The following is a 27,500-nucleotide window of genomic DNA, read 5'->3' as shown; positions in this document are numbered from 1 at the left end:
CTTTTGATTTTATGATGGCTGGCACCTTCAGTCCTGTAGTGTGGCTTCTCCTACTCCGTACGAGTCCTCTCACATGTGTCCGCTTTTCACGTCTTGACTGTCATACAGTCCGACATTAATGACAACTGAGATCCTACAGAGTGACGTGGCTTACAGCGGGGATGGTGTTCGTACTGTCTGACGAGCAACAGTCGCAAAGGACTATTAAAAATCGCACCTTGTGCACCCGGCTTAAAGGACACGTTTACATGGACAGCAGTTATCTAATCATGGACCTTATTCTGATTAAGACAACATTCTGATGAAGGTGTTTACATGAGTCGCTTTTAGAATATTCCTTTCACGTTCAGGTTTTACGTGTTCTAGAACATAGAGCGATTAACAGCACACGTCATTACGTCCCCGCGCCACGCCGTCCGACGTTCCCCTCCAGAATTTCACGTATCGACATACAGTTCATCTTCGTTATGGAACCGTGTACAGTTTTGTGTGTTTTTATTTTTAATTTTACGAACGCTTCAAGTGCGGTTAATTATTTGTCGTGCTGTACGTGCAAATAGACGACTGCTTGAAGCCGTGGGCTGTGTCCCAAACCGCGTACTTACCTACTATTGTATATAGTATCTGAAATACATGTATTTCTCCTACTATATAGTAGGCAAGTACGCGGTTCGGGACGCAGCCGTGCTCTCCTGTTTACCATTAAACGGTTGAGCGCTGCCGTGTGTGTACGTGTCCAGTCGCAAAATGCGACGTTAATAGTGTGATTAAGGTGCGTACATGTCTGTAACGCACGTCGATAATGCGACTAAAACAGGAATACTCCACACGTCTTAATTCCATTTGTGTTTACTTCGAGGATGACTTTAATCGGATTAAGGTCATCAGTAATCTCTGTTTACATGCTAGTTTCTTAATCAGAGTATCGTCTTAATCGGGTTCATATCGGATTATTGTCCGTGTAAACGTCCTGATTGAGATTGAGACCCCTCTCTTTCTCAACTCCTAAAAATAGATGCCACATTACCCGTCTCCACATCTACAGTCATTTTCAAAGCTAAAACTTCAGGCTTGGAGGTCTATGTACCGAAGAGAGGCTCTCTGACCTGCTGCTCGTCTCAATCGAGCGTGACCGTCCAGTTAACCGTGAGGAAGTCATTCAAAGATTTAAAAACACGCCAGGCAGACGAGTACGGCTATACACAGGTGATTTAACTAATAAATAACGACGTGTTTAAACACTGTAAAAGAAAATGGGTGTGGTCACGTACATTAAAGTAATAATTCTTCTTTTCTTTTTAAAGTGCCTTTTTTTAAGTGCCGACATTTCCAAATAAATAACGGCTGAATTCGCACCTAACCCTAACCCTAACCCTCTTCTTATGACAGTATGTTATTATTTAACGCCAAAAGCAACCATTCTCTTGCTTTTTTTAAATGACATTAAAAAAAATATTTCAATAAATGACCGAACGCTGCGTTGCGCCGTCTTGTCTACGGTTGCGTAGCGATTTTTACGTTCTCGGATACGGCGGCGTATCAGCTTGCTTCCGGTCGGCGTAGCCGTTCCGTTCGCAGCTGCTGCTCAAAGTCCACGTTAAGAGCCCGGGGAGGGGGGTGTAAACTTTTGAACAGGATGATCGGTGTAAATCGTTTGTATTTTCGTAGAGATCTAGTTTGTTTAATTTATTTTTTCATTTAGTACTGCCCTTCAAAAGCTACACGAGATATTTATATGTTTTCCCAGAAGATCAAATAATCCAAAAGAAGAGAAACAGAAAACTTACAGTACAATTTTAAAGATTAAGTACAAAATAAATAATTAAACAATAGATGCACGACAAATTGTGTGTGTTAACAGTCTGGACTGCTGGATTTTCTTATAATCGCGCTCACTTTAGTCTTCTCCTTGTCAAACCGGACGCGTTTAAATCTCCCGACTCAAACACGGCTGCTGGTTCATATTTGTCTTCACCAGTCTGGACTCTTCGGTCGTCTCGTGAGACAGAACTGATTGTGAGAGTTCCCCAATTAACAGGATCCCCTCCCTCCTGCTGAGCTCCGTTAGTCACTCGAGACAGCGTGAGACCCAACTGTGTGTGTGTGTGAGAGAGAGAGAGAGAGAGAGAGAGAGAGAGAGAGTGATTCCCGCCATTTTCTCGAGCGTGCGCTAATAAGGCAGCACCGACCGCCAGGCGCACTAATTAACATAGCTGATGGCCATGGCACCACCCAGCCTGGACACTTCATTACCACCGAACACTCCTCATCTTCCTCCCCTCCATCCCCGAACCCGCCCTCTCACCCTTCGCTCTACCGGTTCTCTCTCTAACAGTACTCCGTCCCAGCATGCACTGGGAGTGCCAGGAAATGGCTGCCAAAAGGGTGCCAATTAGTCTGGCTTTTGGGCTTCGCTGCCTTGAGCGTTACTCCAGCATGAGTCGCCGTTCTTCCCTCTTCAGCCTGGGTATGTGTCGGTTTGTAGTTCTTATTGTGTCCAGCAACAATTTGGTACTGTCATGAAATGGAATAATAATAATAATAATAATAAAAAAAATAAATAAAAAGTGACATGTTGGGATCCTTGTGAGATAGATAGGTGTGGATCTGAGCCGATACACAAAGTTTCGGTATCCGTACCGGAAAAGAAAGTGTTCTCGAGCCACCGGTAGCTTGTTATACGTCCTGTCGCTAGCGTTGGGCGGATACCGCACTAACCTGGCGTTAACAGTGAAACTATGGCAACTGGATGTAAACGAAAGACAGGAAAGCCGACTAGCGATCAGCACGGAACGATTTGAGCAAGCTAGTTCGGAACACGTGTACACATGAAAGCAGTAAAGGTTGTAGTGTAAACAACCTCCACAGCCGTGAACTGCACATTGTGCTACAGGCTTGTGAATGAGACGTGCACTGCAGAGCGTACACACACACACACACACACACACACACACGCGCGTACGCACACACACACTCGTCTGTTTGCGCTGGAGTTAAAGCAGTTGGACCCTCGCTTCTCCTGCAAGCCAGTGTGAGAGCGGAATATTGATGGCTGCGCCCTAGTTTAATCGACTAATGGCCTCTGCGCCTGCTTTTCACTCGGCTGAAGCAGCCTGCCCTCTGTTCTCCACCTCCCTCCACCCCCACCCCGTGCCCTCTCCCTGACCTCGGGTCAGCCGGCCGATTTTTATGGCCTGCTGAGTGCAGAATAGCCGCAGTATGTCAGTAGACAGCCTCAGATAAATCACGTGGCCCAGGAAGGAAAACCAGCAGCGTTTCAACCACCTCCTCTCCAGTTCTCATCCTTTACACTCAAAAAGTCAGCGATTTCACTCCATAGCCGTTTCTGAACCCGAGGCTCACCGTTATCCAGTTATAGGTGCGATTAGGTCTCCACCAGTTAAGTAGGTGGATTCGACATTCGAATGAGGCTGAGCCCTCATGATTTACAGTGTGCACTTGTGTTCATGAAGCTCCACCCTCATGATCTACAGTGTGCACTTGTGTTCATGAAGCTCCGCCCCCATGATCTACAGTGTGCACTTGTGTTCATGAAGCTCCGCCCCATGATCTACAGTGTGAACTTGTGTTCATGCAGCTCCGCCCCCATGATCTACAGTGTGAACTTGTGTTCATGGAGCTCCGCCCACATGAGCTACAGTGTGCACTTGTGTTCATGAAACTCCGCCCTCATGATCTACAGTGTGCACTTGTGTTCATGAAGCTCTGCCCCAGGATCTACAGTGTGCACTTGTGTTCATGAAGCTCCGCCCCAGGATCTACAGTGTGCACTTGTGTTCATGAAGCTCCGCCCCCAGGATCTACAGTGTGCACTTGTGTTCATGAAGCTCCGCCCCCAGGATCTACAGTGTGCACTTGTGTTCATGAAGCTCCGCCCCCAGGATCTACAGTGTGCACTTGTGTTTATGAAGCTCCGCCCCCAGGATCTACAGTGTGCACTTGTGTTTATGCAGCTCCGCCCCCAGGATCTACAGTGTACCCTTGTGTTTATGCAGCTCCGCCCCCAGGATCTACAGTGTACCCTTGTGTTCATGAAGCTCCGCCCCAGGATCTACAGTGTGCACTTGTGTTTATGAAGCTCCGCCCCCAGGATCTACAGTGTACCCTTTTGTTCATGAAGCACCGCCCCCATGATCTACAGTGTGCCTTTGTGAGGAGAATAATGTCTCAGCTTTGGATATCCAAAAATCTGCCAGTGGCTTCTCTGTGCATTCTGTGAATTCATTCAAAAGTAAAGTTTTCCCACGACCTCCCCCCTTGCTACCGCTTTGCGACCCCCATCTTAAGAACCGCCACTGTAGGCTGATTGTCATTTCCAGATTGTCTGTAGTGTGTGCACATGTGTGCAGTTGTGCCCTGCGATGTGTTGGCACTGGATCTAGGGTGTCCCCTGCCTTGTGCTCCTGGCACAGGCTCCCTGCGAAACCCTGTGTAGGATAAATGCAATGGAAAATGAATGGATGGATGGAATATGTCTGGACACTGATTAATCTAACGTAAATATTATTATATACTGTATAATTCCTTCTTTTTTTAAAATTTTTTTATAAAGGTAAGAAACTCTGACCATCCCGAATGTCCATGTAGAAATGTAGAATTTTGTGGGGGTGTTTATTCCAAGTCGGAGGCCAGAAATTGCGAGTCGATCGGCTTTGGAGGAAGCACGCGATGTCCATCAATCTTCCCGGTCAGTAGCTGTTGTGTGACAGGGTGGAGCTGGATGGTGGGTGGGAATTCGCCAAGACCAAATTAGGAAGAAAACGGGGGGGGGGATAATCCCCCATAAAGTGCGGATTTTTACATATAGAAAAACAAGGGACTATATATGTTGGGAGGCGGGGCCTAATGTAGTACTAGATAATTATAGCAATATGCTCGGGGTGATTGCATGAATTAAAATGTAAACATTTGATTAATATGCAACAATTTTACGATATTTTTAAATGTACACTTATCTACATCTCTATACAATTAAATCGTCCTGCCTGACTGATCGGATACGTTTGGTGTAGCAGGAACATGGGACATGTGCTTATTGTGTGTACAGTTGTGTGTACAGTTGTACTACGACTGGTCTGAGAGGAGAAATTGGGAAGTAGGCGTACTAGCCGATGTGCCTCGAGAGCAGAAATTCACACCGCAGCGTCCCGCTACACCGAATGGTGCGATTTGTAGACTTGATGCGATTTTAGCAGGGTTTTATTTATTTTTTTTTGTCGTGACTCAGGAGGTCACGGGTTCAATTCTGGCCGACGGCTACCAGCGCCGTACCCCTGAGCGAGGCGCTTAACCCCGAGTCGCTCCAGGAGGACCGTTCCTGCAGTTGTGTAACGCCGTGGCTTTGGGCGAGAGAGTCTGACGAGCCGAGTGTAAACAGGAGGCGAGCGACGGTGAGCTCGAGGTCACGGCGAGTGCAGAAGCAGCAGTCAGCTGGAGGGTAACGAGCCACTTGGAGAAACGGATCTGAGCTGTGGGGACGTGTCAGGATGCGGAGATTCGCCCTGACTGCTGCTAAACGGCTTGGACATCTGCACCGACTGCCAGCTCACTGCCTTTCGCGTAGCTGGGGGTCAGAAATCAGTGTGAAAGTGACAGTAGGCATATTAGTGTTACTTTATTTTGTGTGTTTTTCCCGTACAGTGGGACGTCGTATAAAATAGTTGTGTGTCGCTGTGTCTCTTGTTGCTGAGATTCAGGCACTAGTGTAGGAAATGCAGTGCGACCTGTCGCTCTGCCGTTAGTGAGATTGGGGAGAGAGACAAAAGGGCAGGGGCAGACAGCGTGAGAAACAGACCGCATAGGAGTGAGGGAGATGGGTAGAGAGGGAGAGAGAGAGAGAGCACATGACAGAAAGGGATAGATAAAGAGTGTTTAGAGAGATGGAGGGGGAGGTAGAGATAGAAAAGGTGGGGGGGCAAGTAAGTGAGCATGAAGGAGAGGGGGGGAGAGAGAGGATTAGACTGAACGAGAGAAGTAGAGAGAGGGAGAGAGGCATAGAGAGAGCATGAGACAATGAAGGAGAGAGAGAGCATGAAGGAAAATAAGAGAGTGATGTAGAGAGAGAGAGAGCATGCCTCAAGGAGAGGTAGAGGGTGCAAGACGGAGGGAGAGAGGTAGAGAGAGAAAGAGACAGTGAGCATGAATGAGAAGAAGACTGAAGTAGTGAGAATGAAAGAGAGAAGGCCAGAAAAGGAGAGAGAAAATGAGGGAGATGAAGAGAGAGTGCATGAAGGAGAGAGTGGGAGAGAATGAAGGAGAGGTAGAGAGAAGGACAGGGATGGACTGAGAGAGCATGAGACAGACAGAGACAGGAAGGTAGAGAGAGAGACAGGTAGGTAATGAGACAGATAGAGAGAGAGTTAGGTAGAGAGAGACAAATAGGCATAGAAAAGCAGGTAGGTAGGGGGAGACGGGTAGGTGGAGAGAGACCGATGAAGAGAGAGACGGGTAGGTGGAGAGAGACGGGTAGGTGGAGAGAGACCGATGAAGAGAGAGACGGGTAGGCGGAGAGAGACGGGTAGGTGTAGAGAGAGACAATTAGGTGGAGAGAGACAGTTGGGTGGACAGAGAGAGACATGTAGGTGTAGAGGGAAACGGGTAGAGAGACATGTAGGTGTAGAGGGAAACGGGTAGAGAGACAGATAGTTAGAGAGACAGGTAGGTGTAGAGGGAAACGGGTAGGTAGGGGGTTGTTTGGGATAAATCCATGCAGAAGTGGAGCTGGAGGCGTGACCTTGGGAAATGTCACACTGCCGAGAGAGCGAGAGAGAGAGGGGGAGAGAGGGAGAGACACTGAGTAGAGGGGTGTAGTACTGCCCGGCTTAACTTACCATAGCAGCACATTTGGGCTCTGTGTGTGTGTATTGTGTGTGTGTGTGTGTGTGTGTGTGTGTGTGTGTGTGTGTGTGTGTATTTCTGCCTCTGAGACCTTGGGTCAGCAATCTAGCCATTTCTCTCTAACCACATTAGGGCCATTAGCGGCCGTCCTCTCCACTGTCACATGGAAGCGGGTCACGCGTGGTGAACCCAAGCAACGCTCAGGTGATCTTCAGCTCCACGCCGCTCGTCAACAACACAACACACACACACACGTTTGCACACTGATGATCCCTCTCAAACACACACTCGCCCTCTTCTGCTCCTGGTATCTTAATGACGAGCGTTGTGAGCCTCAGTGTTTGTACACACACCCACTGTTGTAAACCCTTGCGTCTTGTATTAGCAGTGGAATGTTGCACTGGAGAGCGATAAGTGTGTGTGTGTGTGTGTGTGTGTGTGTGTGTGTTCACTCAATAAAGCTGCTTTTTGTATGCTATCTATCACATACGAGCAAATACGCCATGTTTAAACACTTCTATTAAAAAAGCCTTTTTTCTCAATTTTTGGGCAGATGGTTTATTTAATGCGCTCATTCTGATATGTTATAGTTACTATAGTAACCGCTCCTTCACAGGGATTTGCACGGGAGATGCTCCACATAGGAGGGGACATTTATTTAACATTGTATGGAAGGAGTCTCCAGTGTCAGATCTTTGTTACAGTCAGTCAGGACCGTTCCAGTCTGCAGAGATCATGACACCAGTCATGACGACGGCAGGAAGTTTTAAAGAGAACCGGAGAACTCGGCGTGTTTAACGTGGCTGTCCAGATGCATGTAAGATACACAAGCACGTACGTGAGCAGTGCCGCACGTGTAGGAGCTGTGAGCGTGCACGTACACGTGGCGAAAGTGCAGAAAGGATGGAGATAGACATGAAAGAAAGGAGAAATTATCGTCCGGCGTACAAACCTAAAGAACTTTATCGTTCTGAGGCATGTAGGTCACGAGGTCAAGGCAGCCATCCTCACACACCCCTCCCTCCTCCAGTCAGCGGTGCCGGCCAGATGCGCGTCGACTGTAATGATCCTGGCGGGTCGCCGGGGGCGACGTTGCCTGGCAACGACTTTGCCGTTTTCCCTGTAAATAGAGAAGAACTCGCAGGGCTTATGTCGAGGTCGGAGAGGTGAGGGAAGCCACAATACGGAGGACACGGCGCTCAAATGAATCTTGCTTTTTCTTTTTGTACAGATCATATTCCGGTGTCAGAGGTGCACTGACCTTTTGTGCTGCCACAGCTTTTTATTATCTGTCTGCCCCTGCGGAGGTGGTGCCATTTAAATCGGTTAACGTAACCGTACACGCCGAGGAGGGGGGGAGGGGGGGGGTGGTTTAAAAATAAATAAATAAAAAAGGATGGACTTCGGCGATACGTTTTGACGTGTTTCACATACAGGGCTCTGGCTCTGTTGTGTTTGCTTGACATGTTCTCGACAAGGCTTTGTTAATATGTATCAGGAATATTCACTTTCTTTTGTTCGCCCTTGTCTGGCACGCTGTAATGTTTTGCTTATGAATATTGATACATGAAGTGTATATTAATGACCCTTGGTGACCTTAACCCTATCCTTATTGGCTCCCTGGTGGTATCTGCAGCCTCATGAATATGAATGCGGTTCTGTAACCTCCATTACCCTAATCTTTGCTGTCTAGCCTCCCCGAAGAGCCCGTCGCCATGGTAACCCCTTCACTAGGCTCCTTTAGACCCTGTGAAGAAAAAAAAAAATGGTTAAAAAGGGAGAGAGAGAGAGAGAGAAAAGAAGCAGAGAACCGAGTCGTTCTGGCGTTGTGAATTGCGCATTGATGAAGAGTTTTTGGTGTCTCTCCCCCCCACCTCTCCCCCCCCACCTCTTTTTTTTTTGGGTGCACGCTCAGACCAAGCACGATGTCCTCGACGAGAGAGTGCGACCTGGAAAAGGTCAAATGGCTGATTTGAGGGAAAATCTCTCTCTCTCTCTCTCTCTCTATTTTTTTTTTTTTTAAATCCATGATGGAGATTAAAGACATTTAATGGGAAGAAGATAACATGATTGCAGCTCTTTAAGTAAAATAAAAATCATTTGATTAAGATGAAGAGCTCCTTGTGCTATTATATTTTATTCAGTATGGGGTGTACATACTTCATTTCTGCAGCGTGTGTAATATCAGTGTTCTGCTGTCTTGCAGATGCAGAGCCAGCTGAGGACGGGGCACTAGCGGGCAGCTCGGTGGTGGAGGACGGCTGGTTTGGGAACAACTCCGACAGTCCTTCCACGTCATCCTACGGCGATGTGCAGGACGACCTGCGGGTGTCTCCGGAGGACGGGGCACGGCCGGACCGCGCCACCTTGGCCGGGAGCCCGCCGGGCTGCGCTACGCCTGCTCAGCGGGTGTCGCTGGAGCTGCTGGGGCTTGACGCGCGCACCTTGTCCACGCAGGACATGTCCCTGGTGTCCTCTGTGTCGCTGTCATCCATGGTGTCATCGTTGTATGGCGACTCGGGTCACGGCCTCTCCAAACCGCTTAGCAGCAACCTGCGCAGACTCCTGGAGTCCGGCTCGGTGAAGCTGGAATCAGGAGAGCTGATTGGGCGAGGTCTGGGCAGAGGGGCGGAGTCTCCGCCTGCAGGCCTGGCGCTGTCTCCGTCCTCTCATCACGCCCACCAGCTGAGCGCCCTTGCACGCAGACTTGCCAACAGCGGTAACAACGGCGTTAGCTCCGCCTCCACCTCGCCCGCCTCGGTGCCTGTGGTGAAGCAAGAGCCTGGAGACCCGTTCGGACCGACCGAGCCCGCCAGCTCGGGCAGCACTAGCTTCGTTTGGGTCGGAATGGCGGAAAAATGGCCGCCGGCCGGAAGCCTGTCTCCCGACTCGGCCATTCAGAAACTGAAAGCAGCAGCCAACGCTGTTCTCCAAGACAAGAACTCCACCTCCTCCTCCTCCTCCTCGTCTTCCTCTTCAGTCACCTCCTCCTCTTCTTCGTCCTCCTCCTCCTCCTCGGTCCCGCCACTCGGAGGGCGCTCGGATGACTCCGTGCGGTTCGACTCCTTCGCGTCGCCCTTCAGCTCGCAGTCTGCCAGCTCCACGCTCGCCGCGCTCTCCAAGAAAGTGTCCGAGCGAAGCCAGCAGCATCAGCAGCCCTCGGCCGCCCCCTTTCTCTCTCTCGTCTCCATGACCTCATCAGCAGCGCTGCTTAAAGAAGTGGCGGCTCGGGCCGCCGGCAACATGCTGGCCGATAAAAAAGAGCTGCAGTTGGCGACGGCCAACACCGAGGACTCTAAAACGCAGTTAGACAGGAACCACAAGGCCCCGACGCCCAATCAGAGCATGGAGCTTCTGCTACCCGCTGCCCCCAAGGGACGTGCCAAGCCCAGCAGCCAAGCAGGTAACAGCTTGTCCTCACTGTGGCAGATGCATGTAAACAATTCCTTTAATGCGCCGTAATGACGGCTGACAGCAGGCGATTTGGCTAAAGACGGCCTTGTTTGCATAAAATCACCTGTATGTGAATAGCTGAAGGTATTCGAACACCTTGACCTGTTTCAAGCAGACTGAAAAGGCTGCTCATCTTTTACACAAAGTATTAAAGAGCTCATAAAGTGCCAGACTTTATTCATGTATTCAGATGCATTAATGGGAAGTAAATATAAAACTGTAAACTGACCTAATTTACAGTTTCAGCTTTCGTCATTTGGAAATTCTCACTCCGTGTGAAAAGAACGTCTCACGGCTGTCGAATTCTCGATTCTGATTGGTTCAGAACGCGTTGACGTTACCGTTTCTATAGTAAAGCACTGGAAATGTACGGAGTACAAGAACATAGTTGTTATTTAACAATGGGGGAAAAAAATCCGTTTTCTTTTAGGAGACGTTTACGGAAGGAGTCTCCAGTGTCAGCGATTTTGTACCAGTGCAAGCGAGTTGTTCCTTTAATTATTTCTGGTTTCTGTGCAACATGTGACACTGTTTATCTCATCTTTCTTTAAAAATTTTTTTTACTATAACGTTTAATTATGTTCAAGAGATGGAGAAGAGAGCCTGGTGAGCGAACGACTGTTTATTGCTGCTTTTACTGTGAGAACTGATTTGTTTCACAACTGGAAATGTAACTGGAAATGGATAAAAAGCATGTTGCATTTTTTTAATCAATAAAAACGATTAATCGTTGGCACATAGCTGGAAGAAAAGACTTCAGGGCATGCTGTTATTGGATAATTATCAGCGGTACCAGTAACTCTGCTTCATCACTGAATCATTTCATATGACAGAACACCACCAAGTGTTTTATTCCTGATTTAGAAGTTAAATAAATGGTAGGGTTTTTTTTTTTTTTATGTGGAACGGCAGCTTTTTTTTAAAAAAAATTTATGTGGAACACCAGCTTTTTTTTTTCCTTTTTTTTTTTTTTAAATGTGGAACACCAGCTTGTTTTTTTCTTTCTTTTTTTTTTTTTTTTTAAAAATGTGGAACACCAGCTTTTTTTTTTTTTTTTTAAATGTGGAACTACAGCTTATTTGTTTATTTATTTATTTATTTATTTTAAAATGTGGAACGCCGGCTTTTTTATGTGGAATGGCAGCTTTTTTTTTTTTTTTTTTTTTTTTTTTTAATGTGGAACACCAGTTTTTTTTTTTTTTTTTTTTTTTAACTTTTTTATTTAATTTTTTTTAACGTGGAACACCAGTTTTTTTTTTTTTTTTTTTAACTTTTTTATTTAATTTTTTTTAACGTGGAACACCAGTTTTTTTGTTTTTTGTTTTTTTTAACTTTTTTTTTTTTTTAATGTGGAACACCAGTTTTTTTTTTTTTATTTTTTTTTAACTTTTTTATTTAATTTTTTTTAACGTGGAACACCAGTTTTTTTTTTTTTTTTTAACTTTTTTATTTAATTTTTTTTAACGTGGAACACCAGTTTTTTTGTTTTTTGTTTTTTTTTTACTTTTTTTTTTTTTTTTAATGTGGAACACCAGTTTTTTTTTACTTTTTTTTTTTTTTTTTTTTTTTTTTTTTTTTAAATGTGGAACACCAGCTTTTTTTTGGGGATGGCACTTTTGTTTCCTCATTTGGATAAAAGCGAGTGCTAAATGAATAAATGTAAACGTAGGCAAACCTACATATATCGTGTTGGTGAAAAAATCTTGAAGTACTTCAAGCTTGTGCAGTATTTTGGCCATACGTACAACCCCAATTCCAAAAAAGTTGGGAAATGTAAATGAATGTAAATAAAAACAGAATGCAGTGATTTGCAAATCTCATAAACCCATATGTTATTCAAATAGAACACAGTGTCAAATGTTTAAACTGAGGAAAAAAAGGTCATTTTGAATTTCATGGCCACAACACAAATTCAAAAAACTTAGGACGGGGCAATAAAGGGTTGGAAAAGTAAGTGTTACTGATAAGAAACAGCTGGAGGAACATTTTGCAACTAATTAGGTTCATTGGCAACAGGTCAGTAAATATGGGATTGAATCTGGATAGAAGCAGATGTTGCTCTAAAATATGTATATACCTTTCAGCATTGATGGTGCCTTTCCAGATGTGCAAGCTGCCCATTCAATAGGCACTAATGCACCCCCATACCATCAGAGATTCAGACTTTTGAACTGAGCGCTGATAAAAAGCCGGATGGTCCCTCTCCTCTCTAGTCCTCTTTAGTTTAGAGGATGCCGCGTCTGACCACAGAACAGTTTTCCACTTTACCTTGGTCCATTTTAAATGAGCTTTGGCCTAGAGAAGACAGTGACATTTCTGGATCATGTTCACATACGGCTTCTTCTTCGCGTGATAGAGCTTTAACCAGCGTTTGTGGATGGCGCGGCAAACTGTGTTCACAGACAATGAGTTCTGGAGGTGTTTCTGAGCCCATGCAGTGATTTCCACTACAGAATCAGGCCTGTTTTTAATGCAGTGCGGCCTGAGGGACGAAGATCACTGGCATGTGATACTGATTTTCACCCTTGTCCCTTGCTCACAGAGATTTCTCCAGATTCTCTGAAACTTTTGATGATATTTATATACTGTAGATGATGAGATCTTCATAGTCTTCACAGTTTTACGTTGAGGAACATTTATTCTGAAATTGTCCCACAAATTGTAGACGCCGTTTTTCTCAGATTGGTGAACCTCTCTCCCATCTTTACTTCCGAAAGACTCCGCCTCTCTAAGATACTCTTTCTATACCCGATCATCTTACTGACCTGCTGCCACCAGCTGTTTCTTTTTACTAACACTTACATTTCCAGCCTTCTGTTGCCCCCGTCCCAACTTTTTTGAGACGTGTTGCTGCCATCAAATAAAAAACGAGCTTATTTTTCCCTTAAAATGGTACTTTTCCTCAGTTTAAACATTCGACGTGTTTTCTATGTTCTACTGTGAATAACATATGGGTTTATGAGATTTCTGCTTTTATTTACATTTTACACAGCGTCCCAACATTTCTGGAATCAGGGTTGTATTTCCCACCGTTAGATCGATCTTTTCGGCCAGGAATTACACTTGAATTCACGACAGGCTCCTTCCTTCCTCCCTTCAACTAACCAGTAAGCCACAGGAGAGTGGAAACAAGGAGCTTTCTTAGTTTATCTCTAGAAAATAACACTGCAGCAGAAGAACGATGAGAATTCAGACAGTAAGGACGATCATCCTGCGATAGAAAAGTCCAGGAAGAGGAAAAGCGACATACAGCGGTGCTTGAAAGTTTGTGAACCCTTTAGAGTTTTCTACATTTCTGCGTAAACATGACCCGATTGTCATCCCCTAATTCCACCTTCAAATTTAAACTGCTAATCCTAGAGGTTCACATACTTTTGCCCCTCACAGAAATGTAATATTGGACCATTTTCCTCAGTAAACAAATGACCACGTCTGATATTTCTGTCTCATTTGTTTAATTGGGTTCTCTTTGTCTACTTTTAGATCTTTTGTGCAGAGGTATCGAAAATTCGTAAGGGTTCACAAACTTTCAAGCACCACTGTATATTATGTTTCTCTGATCGAGCGACATTTATATGATGACTTGTTGTTGTTGTTGTTGTTTTGCAAGAAATGACGTCATTACTTCAAGCGTTTTTATCGAAGCGAGTCGATTTGGACTGCGTACGTTTTTTTTTTGAGCGCTTTCCCTATGGCATGCTCTCATTTTAGCGCTCCAGACGTGACCTAGTGAGATCTCCCTCGCATAATTACACATAACCGTAACCGGACCTGAGGCTGTGGACGTGCCATGAGGGAATAGTGTGTGTAAACTGAGGGGGACGTGGCGCGCTCACGTTGTGTATATGTATATTATAAGGAATAAAAACACTTCGAGGCACGCCGTTTGACGGAAATATTCGACGACGTGACGAGGCACGAAGTCGATTATTTTCCAATAACGGCACGTCCCGAGGTGTTTTAATCGTCCCGTACCATGGGACGTCTGCCGACGATTACCGTTGTTGATTTAGTAAAGAACAATGTCCTCATTTGAACTGTGTATAGTTGCGTTGAATGTCTACGTTAAAGCCGTTGTAAAGAGTTCCCTCACCAGCCTCTCTGTTCCACCCCCCACCCCACCTCTTTCTCGAAGTTAATACGGGAAGAAAAACCGCAGCTTTTGATGTTACGGAAAGGCGCAGACGTTTACGACGTGCCGACACTGGAGACTCCTTCCGTAAATCTGACTTAAACATCTGCTTGTTGAAATCTCTGGCATATCGCCAGTTTTACTGGGGGGGGGGGGGGGGGTTCTTCGTTTGAGAGATATTTGTGGAAATATTAGCTCGCTGAGGTTTTGTCCGATCACCACTACGTTCTCTCTTTCTCGGATGTGTCTACCGCCAAACAGAGGCTGCGTGTGTGTGTGTGTGCGCAAGCTAACCAAGTCCGGCTCAGCAGATTCTCCAGGAATGTAGGTCAGGCTCTTCAGATGCGACGCAGCCATCCGAGTTTCCGCTCAGCAGAAGGCCGCCAGAGAGCGTCGAACCTTCAGACTCGCTCTTCCATCAAACCACCGTACCGGCAGTGTTTACGGACATTTTTCGGAAAGCTTCGTCGGGAAATGTACAAGTAGATGAACGCGAGTTGTAAAGATCTGTAGCTCTTGAAATGATAGTTACTCATCCATTCAGCCATTTTCCATACCGCTTATCCTACACAGGGTCGCGGGGAGACCGGAGCCTATCCCACGACACGGGGGACGCCCTGGCCGGGACGCCAAGACGTTGCAGGACACACTCGCACACGCGTTCACACACTTCCGACCATTTGGAAATGCCAAACAATCGTCAGCGCATGTCTTCGCACTGGGGAGGAAACTGGAGTACTTGGAGGAAACCCCTGAAGCACGGGGAGAACATGCAAATTCCGCACACACACACAACCACACACGCGGGGCAGAAATCGAACCCCCAACCCTGGAGGTGCTACGTGAGGCAAACGTGCTAACCTCCATCGACGTTGCGTAGGTCTCTCCAATATCAACCAGCAACAATTAGCCGATATTGAAGACTTTTCCTTTTTTTTTCTTTTTCTTTTCTTTTTTTTTTTCCTCACGAGCACGGAAGACCTTCAGTTTCCACGGCGATCTCGTCGCAGCACGAGGTCGGGCCACAGATGGCGGTTTATCGTCGCAAATAGGCATCCTCGAAGTTTTACACTCCGGGTCAATGAACGGCTGAGCGCGGCAATTTCGCCAAACACTGATTACCAGATGTTTTCCGAGCCACGCGACTGGAATACTTATGAAGCCGCCTCTAATGCAATCCTGCCAGCTTCTAATAAGACCAATCGAGCCCTAATGTGCACCGGATACAGAGCCAACAACAATAATCATCTCGCCGTGAGACTCGGATCGCACCAATCGGCGCCGCAGACGCCTCTGAGAATCGAGGCGAGCAGCAAAAAAGCGCAAGGACAATTTAACACCACACCCTTTATTTCCAGCAGTCGCTCATATCGCCGATAACGATTAACAGCGAAGCCGAACGACCTCGTACTCTCGACAACATCGGCAGCCGTTTCCCCCTCATTTCCCCCTCGTTTCCCCCTCGTTTCCCCCTGACTGACCGAGATACCATCTCACATAGCAGTTTTACTGCCGTAGCGCGAGGTAGCAGTGTCACACTCGTAAAGATTATGGTCAGATAGGTAATATTTCTTCTTTCTCCCCCTCCCCCCCCCACACGCAGGTTCACCGGAGGACAGCGGGAAGCCCTTCCAGTGCCCCGTGTGCGGCCTGGTCATCAAACGCAAGAGCTACTGGAAGAGACACATGGTGATTCACACGGGTTTGAAAAGCCACCAGTGTCCTCTGTGTCCCTTCCGCTGCGCTCGCAAAGACAATCTCAAGTCGCACATGAAGGTGAGATTAGTGTCTGGTCGCCAGTGACGTGAATTATTATTATTATTATTATTATTATTATTATTATTATTATTACTCAGACAAAAAATAAATACTGTAGGATTTTGGGCTGCCATATTACTTCTTTTTTTTTTTTTTCCCCTACTATTTATTTATGATTTGTTATTCATTTATCATGTTTTACATTTTAATAGAACGTATTTTAATATTGATTAAATTAATTACATTTTTTTTTTGGTATTTATTTTATTATTTTTCAAAGTTTATTCTGAGTAATACTGCATCAGTGCACAGGAAGTCATGCACAGAATTTAATTAATTTTTTTTCAATTCAGCATTTCCGTATTACCAAACCTTTCTAGTGCAAAAATAAATAAAATAAATCGAAGCTGTATAATTTATTTATTTATTCATTCATTTCAGTATTAACATTGAATTGAATTCTGTTATTATTTTATTTGATTGAAAGGCATCAACATTGCCAGACATTTCTGTTGAAATCTATCGTTTATTACGATATGATTTATATATTTTTTTTAACGTATTTATTTGTCGTTGATATTTAAGTATATTTGAAGTCATATTGAATATTGCCCCGATGCACAAACTGTCATAATTTGAACTTTAGTGGGGCTTTTTTTTTATTTTATTTATTTATTTGTTTATCTTTTATTTACAGTGCACTGTGTTTTAAAATGAAAACACATCAACATTCAAAAAACAAGCAAACGTTTCAGATGAATAAAAATAAATTCTGTTGTGTATTTCTGTCAGTTTACTTTGAAAGTTTGTGCATTTATGTGTTTAATTCCCTGGGATTTATTATGAGAATTTACTTCAATATTAATAACCCTTTTTAAAAAACAAAATAATAAATTATTATTTATTTACCTTTTTAAGTTTATTTCTGACAGCTTTTAAAAAATTGCATCTATATTCGAGTGTACTTTTATTTACTGTGAGAATGTCCTTTCTAATGTTTCCTCAAAGCGAATGTTAGGAGTAGAGCAGCAGTATACAGCACATTTAAACAAAGCGAATTTCAAAAAAACAAAAAAAACAAAACAAAAAAAAGCGAACTCCTGTTAGCTTTAAGAGATTGAAATACATTTTCGAGTTAGCAGGATGTGTGTAGGCTTTATAATTCATAATAAAAACATTATAAGACGTGTCTGAATGGTAGTAGTGAATGAATTCATCATTTCAGGTGCACCAGCACCAGGACCGGGGCGAGACGTTCCAGTGTGAGTTGTGTCCCTTCACCTCATCGCGCCACTTCAGCTTGAAGCTGCACATGCGCTGCCACCAGCACTTCCCCCGGTCCGAGCTGAAGGTCAAAGACGAGCCGTGCACCGACGCCGAGGAGGCCGAGGTGGAGCGGGCGTCAGGGACGGGCACCTCGCCGTCTCCCGGGCTGTGCCAGGCCCCGGGCGAACCCTCTTCCAATCACGCACACATCAAAGAGGAGCCTCAGGACGTCGCTCTGACGCCGCCCTTCCCGCCGGTCAGAGAGCGACCGGGCAGCAGCAGCAGCTCGTTGGATCTGCCCAGGATCAGCGCCAGTCCACCCGGTCCAGGCACGGGCACCCCGGCCGCCTCGCTCTTCAGCCCCGACATCAGCACCAAGACGGCCACCGACCTCCTCATGAAGCTCTCCGGTGAGTTTCTGAGTTCGTCTGAAAACGATCACAATACCTGGATTTACCGAGACTTACTTCAGTACTATTTTTAGTGATTCTGGTGCGTTCTGGGTTAACGTTGTGTTTCCATTGCTTCTGTGAGAAGTTCGAGCTTGTGTCGCGCAGGTGTCGTTGTTATTGCTAGCGCAGTTACAATGCAGGAGATAGAAAAAAACAAAATCGGGAAGATCTCGGACATCTCAAACATCAGGTTTTGCTGCTAGCTCCAAAAAAAACAAAACAAACAAAAGACCTTCTTTTCTCACTCATGTACCAGTGACGCTAAACATCAAATTAATGAGAAATAGAAATGTAGAATTAGTGCTGCAAGCGCTGGACTCAAATTCCCAGAATGCAGTGCAGCTGTTATAGGAGTTACAGCGGAGACTAGCGAGCTACAAGATGGCGAGCACGACGGCGTTGATGTTCGAGTGTGCAGATGAGGAGGTGAGAGAGCTAGACCGACAAACTACTAAAGCGCCGCCGCATCAGTCTTCGGGTAGAGATGAAGTAAGGGCGAAATCCCACTGGATCACTACCAGTAGGTTGAACTGCATTCTGGGTAATGCAGGAAACCGTCAATCAAAGTGAAAAGACACTTTAACACTAAGTACTTTTAACACACCTAATTCAAGCGCACATTCGAATCGAGACCACGAGTCCTCCTTTGTTTCCTCGTCTCGTTCCTTTAATTCTCCCTGCGTCCAGCTCACCCGAACCCGAAGTCCTTCACGAGGTTACGAGGCTTGTTAAAGCTCTAAAATGCCTCGTGTCGAGACAATTAAAGGAGCAGAGCTGGGACAGAGTAGTGTACATCACCATTTTAAGCCCATTAAAGGCTTGTTAAAGTGTGTTCGTGCAGGACCATGCGCTATCCCATGCAGCCTCGGGCTTCTCCAGGTGCAGCTTCGAGAAGCAAAGAGACTAATCATTAGATAGAGATAAGAGATGTTGATGTAGCACTGCAGCCTGCGTCCAGCGTCGCACACGCTTTACCCTGCCGTCTCTAAAGCCTCTTAAAGAGCCGGCACTTTGACAGTTATTCACTTCAACAAGCCCAAAGTTTAGAGCTGTTTGAGTCCGTCGCAGCGCGTGTGTCGGGTTATTGCGAGTCAACAGCAAGATTGATGCGAGACACTCGTCCAGGGTTCAGCCGCAAGGTCAGAGACCGGGCCGCCGCTCACCCGCTTAACGCACAGTAATTAGATTGAGATCTTGGCGTGGGGGGGAGAGGGAAAAAAAAAAACAGAAAAACATTCAATTAATTAAAAATCCATGCATAATTCATAATTAAGAAGGAATCCGTAATTGGGAGTGATTAGAGGCCCTCAGCTCCAGAGTGTGACCTCCTGGATGGCTGCGTCGTGTGTGTGTGTGTGTGTGTGTGTGTGTGTGTGTGTGTGTGTGTGTGTGTGGCCACATTTAATAAACAGATACATAATATCTCAGAACAAATATACTGAAAAGGAGAATGTTCAGTGAATTCTAATAAAATATATAGCCACAAGCAGTGAACTGCGGGGTCCAAGCATTTATTTTATTTATTTATTTATTTATTTTATTTATTTTTTTGCAAACCAGGTAATGTGTAAAGACAAAGTGAAATGAAATGTGACGGTAAAAAGATAAATAAATAAATAGTGTGACAGTAGCTCATTGAGAATGGTCTGCTGAAAGCTGATTGGCTGTAACACAGAACACCGAATTTCACCTCGATCCGAATTACAGTTTGTAAGAAACAACTATTTTAACGTAACCCCGCCCCTTACGAATGACCACGCCCATACTCGGCGCAGGACTTGTTCTCGAGCGTGTGTTTCGAGTTTGCGAATCCGTTCAGTCAGTCGTGAGTCACAGCTGTCTGAGGGATCGATTGGCGTGCGTTGGCCGTATTGTTTAACGTTCAGCATATTTTTTAATAATTATGTAGATCAGCCAAAAATCCAAGGACTCGTTGTCAAAATTGGGTTTCAGACATTATGCAAATAAGCGTGACATTTGAGTGGGCGTTATCGACGCACATAAACAGGCACGTATCTTATTCGATTCGGATCGATTCGACGTCAAATTGTTTGTTTTAATAGCAATGATGGGCCGAATGAAGTCAAGGATGCCAATATTTTAATCCACACTGTGCGAGTCACAAATTGTGAACATGTGTAGTAAATAGGAAGCCATTTTGAGCCGAACTGTGGTATTGAATGCTAAAACTGGCCTTTTTGAAAGGAGAACGATAGGAGCGGTAATGGGAGACGATTCTGACGTCCAATCGACGGTCCGTAATTATGGTTTAGCTCCGCCCATACGTCCTTGTTTGACGTGGTACCTCGATGAGATCCAAACGACAAAAAATGTCAGCTCGTGGTTCATGTATCGTGTCATTCTGGTGGAAAAGCCATGCTGGATGTTCGGCAAAAATAGATAGTCGTTTTTTTTTGTTGTGTTTTTTTTTATTTTTTATATTTATATATGAAGATGTATTACAGGAAAACAAATAAATAAAAGCCGATACACACGTCAGCGTATCGGCATGCGAGTGGCTGGAAATGTAATCTCGCTTTACTGCCACATAAATATTTCTGAACACCGTTCGGATGCGCGCCGTGGAGACGGAACAATATTTGCGTACCGCTCCGAGCACCCTGGAGCACGCAGGAGAATACGAACAGCTCTCTCCTGATGTCGCCGCTGTCACACTCCCGCAAGAGCGACTCGACAGAGAGAGAAAACAGCGGAGAGGAGGAGACGGAGAGGGAGAGGAATGAAGCCGGTGACAGCAGGGTAGTGTTTTTAGATCCCCGGGCAAAACACGCTCGCTCGCTCACTCGCTCAGTCACTCACTCACTGAACTCTCTCTGACCTCTGACATAATTGGGCTGTCATTTTGTTTGGGGGGGGGAGGGGCTGCCGCAGATCTTTTCAGCCCGTTAGCCCAATCGGCTTTGATTTGCCACGCACACTGACACAAGCATCAGACGTCCAGTAGTGATCCCCGTCCTCGTTCAGAGATAAAAGCCTGCGAAGTGCTTTGAAATGCAGACCACTGCATGAGCACGCCAGGTTTCGTGCTGCAGAGGTGGGTGTGGCTTCTGTCACAGGCAATCAGCTGCTGTGTGTGTGTGTGAGAGAGAGAGAATGATACTGTCTCCCATTTTTAAGTTTGAATATGATGGTCACGTTGCACAGAGGTCGATTTGGGGGCGTGGCACTAAAAAAGAAACCGGTTTAGCTTTCCCAGAGCGATGGGAAGTCCAGCTCTTTTCAACGAGTCACCAATATGAGTCTCTTTCAGCTCTTATATTCTGATCAGTCTTCTGATGCCATTTTAATATCAATTGAATCAGATATCTTTCACGTCTTTCACGTCTTTGTCTGTTCGAAGATCACATAAGCGTCGTCTTCGGCCACGTGCAGCCCTGAAACGTACTCGCGAATGGGGAAAAACCCATCCTCATCGGTCAAAATATCTTGCACAAACATCCAATGAGCCAATTAGGTGCCAAAAGAGTCGACTCCTGTGAGCGAACCGAGCCAAATCATCTCACTCGCTGAAAAGAGCCGGAATTCCCGGCTCTACCGTTTTGTAGCTCGCTGGTTTTACCGTGACCCTGATATAGACCGTGTCCGTGACCCGAGGTGGCTCACGCCGTAACGACTCGCAACAAGCAGTGGCACGTCTTCTGTGTACTTACTGCATGAATGAATCTTTTTTTGTGAGGTTTGTTTTCCAAACTTGGTTTATATCATTCTTGTATTTTCCATTATGTGAGTTCCACTGCACGTTTGTGCACATGACACCGAAGAGCTTTGATGTACATAAATACGACAAAAGAAAATAATATATATGTCAGAAAATTCACTCGAAACTCACCGCGCTAGCGATTCGCCAGTCGTGTCGTATGAGTAGAATCGACCAGAGGTTCGACTCGGCTGCTGCGATTCGTTTGTGGCTGTTAAGAATGGACATTTATGACGCAAATATCAGGACAATACTTGAATACACAAAATATATCATGATATACAGGTTTACTAAAATACTTTCAGTAAGAAAGTATTCTTGCTGTTGTGTTCAATGGGACTTTTATTTAATGTCTATGAAAATATATTATTTGACACTGATTACGTTTACATGGACAGCAGTAATCTAATTATTGACCTTATTCTGAATAAGACAGTATGCTGATTAAGGTGTTTACGTGAGTGTTTAGAATATTCCTTTCATGTTCAGGTTTTACGTGTTATAGAACATAGATGGATTAACAGCACACGTCATTACGTCACCGCGCCACGCCGTCCGACGTTCCCTCCAGAATTTCACGTATCGACATACAGTTGGTCTTCGTTATGGAACCGTGTACAGTTTTGGGTGTTTCATTGTTAATTTTACAAAAGCTTCAAGTGCAGTTAATTATTTGTCGTGCTGTACGTGCAAATAGACGACTGCTTGAAGCCGTGGGCTGCGTCCCAAACCGCGTACTTACCGTCTATATAGTAGCTGAGATGCATGTATTTCACCTACTATATAGTAGGTAAGTACGTGGTTTCGGACGCAGCCGTGCTCTCTTGTTTGCCGTCAAACGGTTGAGCACCCTCCGTGTGTGTACGTGTCCTGTCGCAAAATGCGGTGAAAACTCTCACACGACGTTAATAGTGTGATTAAGGTGTGTACATGTCTGTAATACACCTCAATAATGCGACTAAAACAGGAATACTCCACACGTCTTAATTCCATTTGTGTTTACTTCGAGTATGACATTAATCGGATTAAGGTCATCAGTAATCTCTGTTTACATGCTAGTTTCTTAATCAGAGTATCGTCTTAATCGGGTTCATATCGGATTATTGTTGTCCATGTAAACGTCCTGATTGGGAAAGGAAAAACATTCTATACAAAAATCTATTTAACATTTAATGTTAACATTTATTGAGCTGCTTCTAATGAGAAGCAATCTAATCATTTTTTTTGGGATATTCAACCGTCAAGCCCGGGCTGTGAGGTAAGCTAAAATGCTATTGGCTATGTAAAAAAGGGGGAGGAGCCACTCAGTATGTCCCGCCCTGACTTCCTGTTTCAGTGGATATTACGCCAGCATAAATAAATAACGCTTTATTTTTGACTTTCGATTCCAACCAGAGCACATCACAGCTGTTTGGTGCATGTGACTTTTATCTTTAGAACGTTTACAGAGACATGATTAACGCTTTAGCAGTGTGATTTCCACCAAAGCTGATGAGTTCATGAGGAAATGGACTCGCCCTGAAGCCCATTCCGAACCCGCAGTTATAATATAGCACTACAAGCGACGCACTAATCGCGTTACATTAGACGTTGCCGTGTTAACGTCCGTTATTTCACCTTTTGCATTAAACTTTTAAATGGAGATTACAAAAACCAGCGGACAGACTCAAGACAGTCTTCCGTCCCTGTCTAGGTATTTGCTCTGCTCCTTTCTATTTATCTTTCGCCGCTTCTTTCATGTGATCTGCACCAGGCACCACGGCTTTTCTCATTTTTTCCCCAATACGCACCACGCCGAGTCTGTGCCTCTGCACGCTGGGTCCAGAGCCGTGCAGCCACCGAGATTAAAATATCTCCATAGGCAGTCATGGATTAGCGTTACCTATTCATTTCACTTCTCGACACGCCGGCTAGAGAAAGGAGCGGAGGACGAGGAGAGAAGGCTGACGTGTCGGCATCGAGATTCAAATCTAAATTCAAAAAGCAGTGGATTAAAGCGTCTGTTCACGTCCGCGTTTTCTTCCGCGCCGAGACCGAGAAAGCAGCATCCACTGTGACGTGCGCTCGCCGTCCAGGAACACCCGTACACCTGCTCACGTATGCCGTCATCCCATCGGCCAATCACCAAAGTCACAGAGATCACACTTCATTTCGATGTTTGATGTGAACAGCACTGCGCTGCTGGCACATGATTGGCTGATTAGATAGCTGCATCATTGAGTGTACAGGTGTTCCTATTAAACTGGACAGTGAGTGTATAAAGCACTGGTTAGTTCTCGTTATGCTCATTAGATTAAATAATCAATTATAACAACTAGGGTTGTTAAAACTAATGGTAGTTCGGTACGAAATCGGTACTAAAAAGAAAAAAGTTGTACCAGGTACCAGATTTTCATAAGTACCGGTAGTACCGGGTCAACCCGGAACTGACGCACTGCTTGATAGCTGGTGATTCGGGAACTTTTCATGGGACATTGGCGCCAAAGCAGCAGCAGCTCCGCCGGTCACCATGGCTACGTCCAAAACCACAAACTCACCTACTATATAGTAGGCGGAATACGTGTATCTCTCTGACGCTCGTTTTCTGCTTTCGGTGCCGTTACCGCTAAGTGTGTAAAAGCCACGCCCCTAAAATCTATATTTATTCAAGCAGCTCAAGCAGGTGAGTTTAAAACGATGGTAGCGGTTGCATTATGAATGTTGTAGAATAGTTTAATTGGAGTGTATTATTGCAAGAAAACACCCTCGTTTTTGCTTACGTAATGGTTAGCATCCGCGCGTTTAACGCTAATACGGTCAAGAGTCCTTATTAACCATTTAATGCTTTTATAAAACTCTTATTGGGGGAAAAATAAATGGGAGATCATGATGGGGTTTACTAATTCTACACCCCAGAGGCTTTTTTGATGAGCGATATATATCTCTGGAATTTCTGCGTTAGAAAATAACAGCTGTGTGGCTAGCACCGTCTTTAATATTAGTCAGTCAGAAACGCATTTCCACTCTTGTCTGGGTAACTCGCGTAGCTTTAATAATGAAATACTTCTTTAACACTCATGTATAATACTTAAGTAGACAGAATGGCATCTTTAAAAATACATTTTATACTGATATTTAACTTTATTAATAAATTAGCGTGTTGTTCAATTAGCATGTTTTGCTTTGGTACCGACTACTGAAATTTTGGTACCGTGACAACCCTGCTAACAACACTCGGAACCTGATGTCCTAACGTCTATATGTACAAAATACCAGATATTATCATTATATACAGAAGTGTAGTCACTAAATACGCCATATTTATCAGTCTGTTTGTTTTTTTTTTGTGCCATTGTTCATTGCTCTTTTTTTTTTCTTTGTCCCCCCCCCCTCCCCTTTACACCTTTGTCTTGGTGACCATCAGGCTTTATTGTAACTGCCAGCTCCTGTACCTGTGTGTACCGAATCACACGGCCGTGTCTGGCCCCCGAAGCAAGCACGCTGACATTAGCAGCCGAGAGCACACCGCTGTTACAGGGGTGCAGGGCTAATGAAGTGAAGTGATAGTGGCCAGTCAGGACAGTGGCAGAGGTGAGGAGGACCTGACAAGCATCTGCCAGAGAGATGGATGAGGGAAAAGAGAGAGAGAGAGAGAGAGGGGGGGGGGGGTCAGCTGACAGCCACGATGAGAACGGCTGCAGTAGCCAGAGCACAGAGCGTTGATGTTACTGTAATCAGGTAGCACACAGAGAAAAGCGTATAGCAGTTTTATACCTGTGTAGCCGTTTTATTCTTTATTCTCTAATAATAAGGCTCGATATTGACTTGTCGTAGCCTGGATCAAAAAGATTTGTAGCTTTCGAATGAAGCCGAATCTTTTTCTTCCTCAGCATCCAAGACTCTGGCAGGAGGCGTGGCCTAATGTTTAATCGTCGTGTTGCGCGTCCGAAATTATTCGGATGAACTAGTTTCAGTTGTAGATTTTATTTACATTTTTTTTCCCCACTGACTGACTCTGTAGTGTCGAAATGTTCCGGAGGGGGTTCTCAGGGGACGGCACAGTGGGTTTGCCTCGCATGTCCAGGGTTGGGGGTTGGACTCCCGAGTCCGCCCTGTGCGTGCAGAGCTTGCGTGTACTCCCCGGGGGTTTCCTCCAGGTACTCCGGCTTCCTCCCACAATCCAAAGACATGCGCCGATTGGCCTTTCCAAATGATTGTTCCCTGTGATGGGTTGGTACCCCGTCCAGGGTGTCCCCCGTCTTGTTCCCCGTGTTCCCTGGGATAGGCTGCAGGTTCCCCTGACCCTGTGTCGGATAAGCGGTACGGAAAATGGACGTCTCGGACAAATGAAAATCCAGACTGTTAAAAACGGGGACTGAAATCTAGCTTTCTAGAAATCTCTTTTAAACATGTTGCTGCAGTTGCCATGGTGATAAGAGGTTCTTTTGTACGATTTTATAATGATTTTATGAAACTATTTGTACAAATGTTTATCGCTGAGCCGAATCAGGTGCGGCGGTTCGGTTTAATAGTTTGCCCGATGCTAACCCGGAGTCCCCAAGTTTCCCTCGCTCGTCCGCTACATTAGTCTCATAATTCCACGACAAACTCTCGACAGCAGATCGGCCGATCGAGCGCGTTTCGGGGGAGAGGAACACATCACGTATCGCTTTAAACATCATTTTGGAAAGGAAATGTTTCCGTGTGGTGGAATTTTAAAGCAGAGAGAGAATCTGTGGGGGGAGGGAGGGGGGGGACTTTAATGAAATTCAAATCGAAGAATCGGACCCGTCTCATTTCACACGGCTTTACGATATGCATTTTGGAGATCTGTGGGCTTTAGGGGCTTAAAGGGGAAAAAAGGGATAAGAAAACACAAACTGGCTGACGGATCAAACTGATAAATTATTCAGCGCTCACTGGAACATGAATTTGAATGGATATTCCGCCCTATTTTTAGCCACAATCCGAAAGGTCACCGGAATGGTGTGACTTTGTCACTGCACCCGCGTCTCCAACTTGTACTTTTACGTGTGCTTTCGAGAGGAAGAGTTCATGTGTGTGTGTGTGTGTGTGTGTGTTTGGGGGGATGTTTGTGTAATGCCCTGTCCCTGTCTGATAGGACACACGACCCAACACGCTCTTAATTAGAGGACGCCCTTACAGGTGCTGACCCGGCCTCGCTCTGTCCACCCGCTGAAGCCTGACTGGTGACATTTCCAGCCGGTGCCCGAGTCGCGCCCCCCTCCGGTGCCCCCCATACAGACCACTCACTTCTGTGCATGAAGGTCACACACCCTGCCAGCCACGTCACGTCAGCTGGCCTGGATCTCGGTCCAACATTTTACACTCATGCCGTCGTTAATCAGAGCCATCAGTTCACCCGAATGACCGCCCGGCGCAGATTGATGACACACACGTCTGCGCTGTTATGGAGTATGTATTTATAAGGTTTGGGGCAAGAGGACATCAGATAGCTGCTGGGAGGCGAGTGTTAACCATGTCAGGAGTGAGGGATCACATCACCGCTCACCTGGGAGAGGAACAAGAGCGAAGCTTTAAAGATGGAGAAAGCAAAGAGACACTCGGGTCTCTGTATCTGTCGGTCTCCGTGAAGGAGGTGTGGCCTCTGTATCTATTGGTCTCCGTGAAGGAGGTGTGGCCTCTGTATCTATCGGTCTCCGTGAAGGAGGTGTGGCCTCTGTATCTATTGGTCTCCGTGAAGGATGTGTGCCTCAGTATCTATCGGTCTCCGTGAAGGAGGTGTGGCCTCTGTATCTGTCGGTCTCCGTGAAGGAGGTGTGGCCTCTGTATCTATCGGTCTCCGTGAAGGATGTGTGCCTCAGTATCTATCGGTCTCCGTGAAGGAGGTGTGGCCTCTGTA

The 27,500-nt window shown here is 45.5% G+C and overlaps 1 protein-coding gene across 2 annotated transcripts in view; it reads left to right on the top strand.

Moving 5' to 3' along the window:
- The window catches only part of znf827 (zinc finger protein 827), a 108,041-nt gene that overhangs the window by 24,036 nt on the left and 56,505 nt on the right, over nucleotides 1-27,500 (top strand). For both annotated transcript variants that reach the window (XM_053622081.1, XM_053622080.1), the window contains exons 2-4: nucleotides 9,065-10,261; nucleotides 16,047-16,219; nucleotides 17,427-17,877. In XM_053622081.1, the coding sequence (XP_053478056.1) occupies nucleotides 9,065-10,261; nucleotides 16,047-16,219; nucleotides 17,427-17,877 (1,821 nt within the window). The remainder of the gene's footprint in view (nucleotides 1-9,064; nucleotides 10,262-16,046; nucleotides 16,220-17,426; nucleotides 17,878-27,500) is intronic.

Source organism: Ictalurus furcatus, chromosome 3 (assembly GCF_023375685.1).
Source record: "Ictalurus furcatus strain D&B chromosome 3, Billie_1.0, whole genome shotgun sequence".
NCBI classification, from domain to species: domain Eukaryota; kingdom Metazoa; phylum Chordata; class Actinopteri; order Siluriformes; family Ictaluridae; genus Ictalurus; species Ictalurus furcatus.
This window is presented reverse-complemented; position numbering and strand designations above follow the sequence as displayed.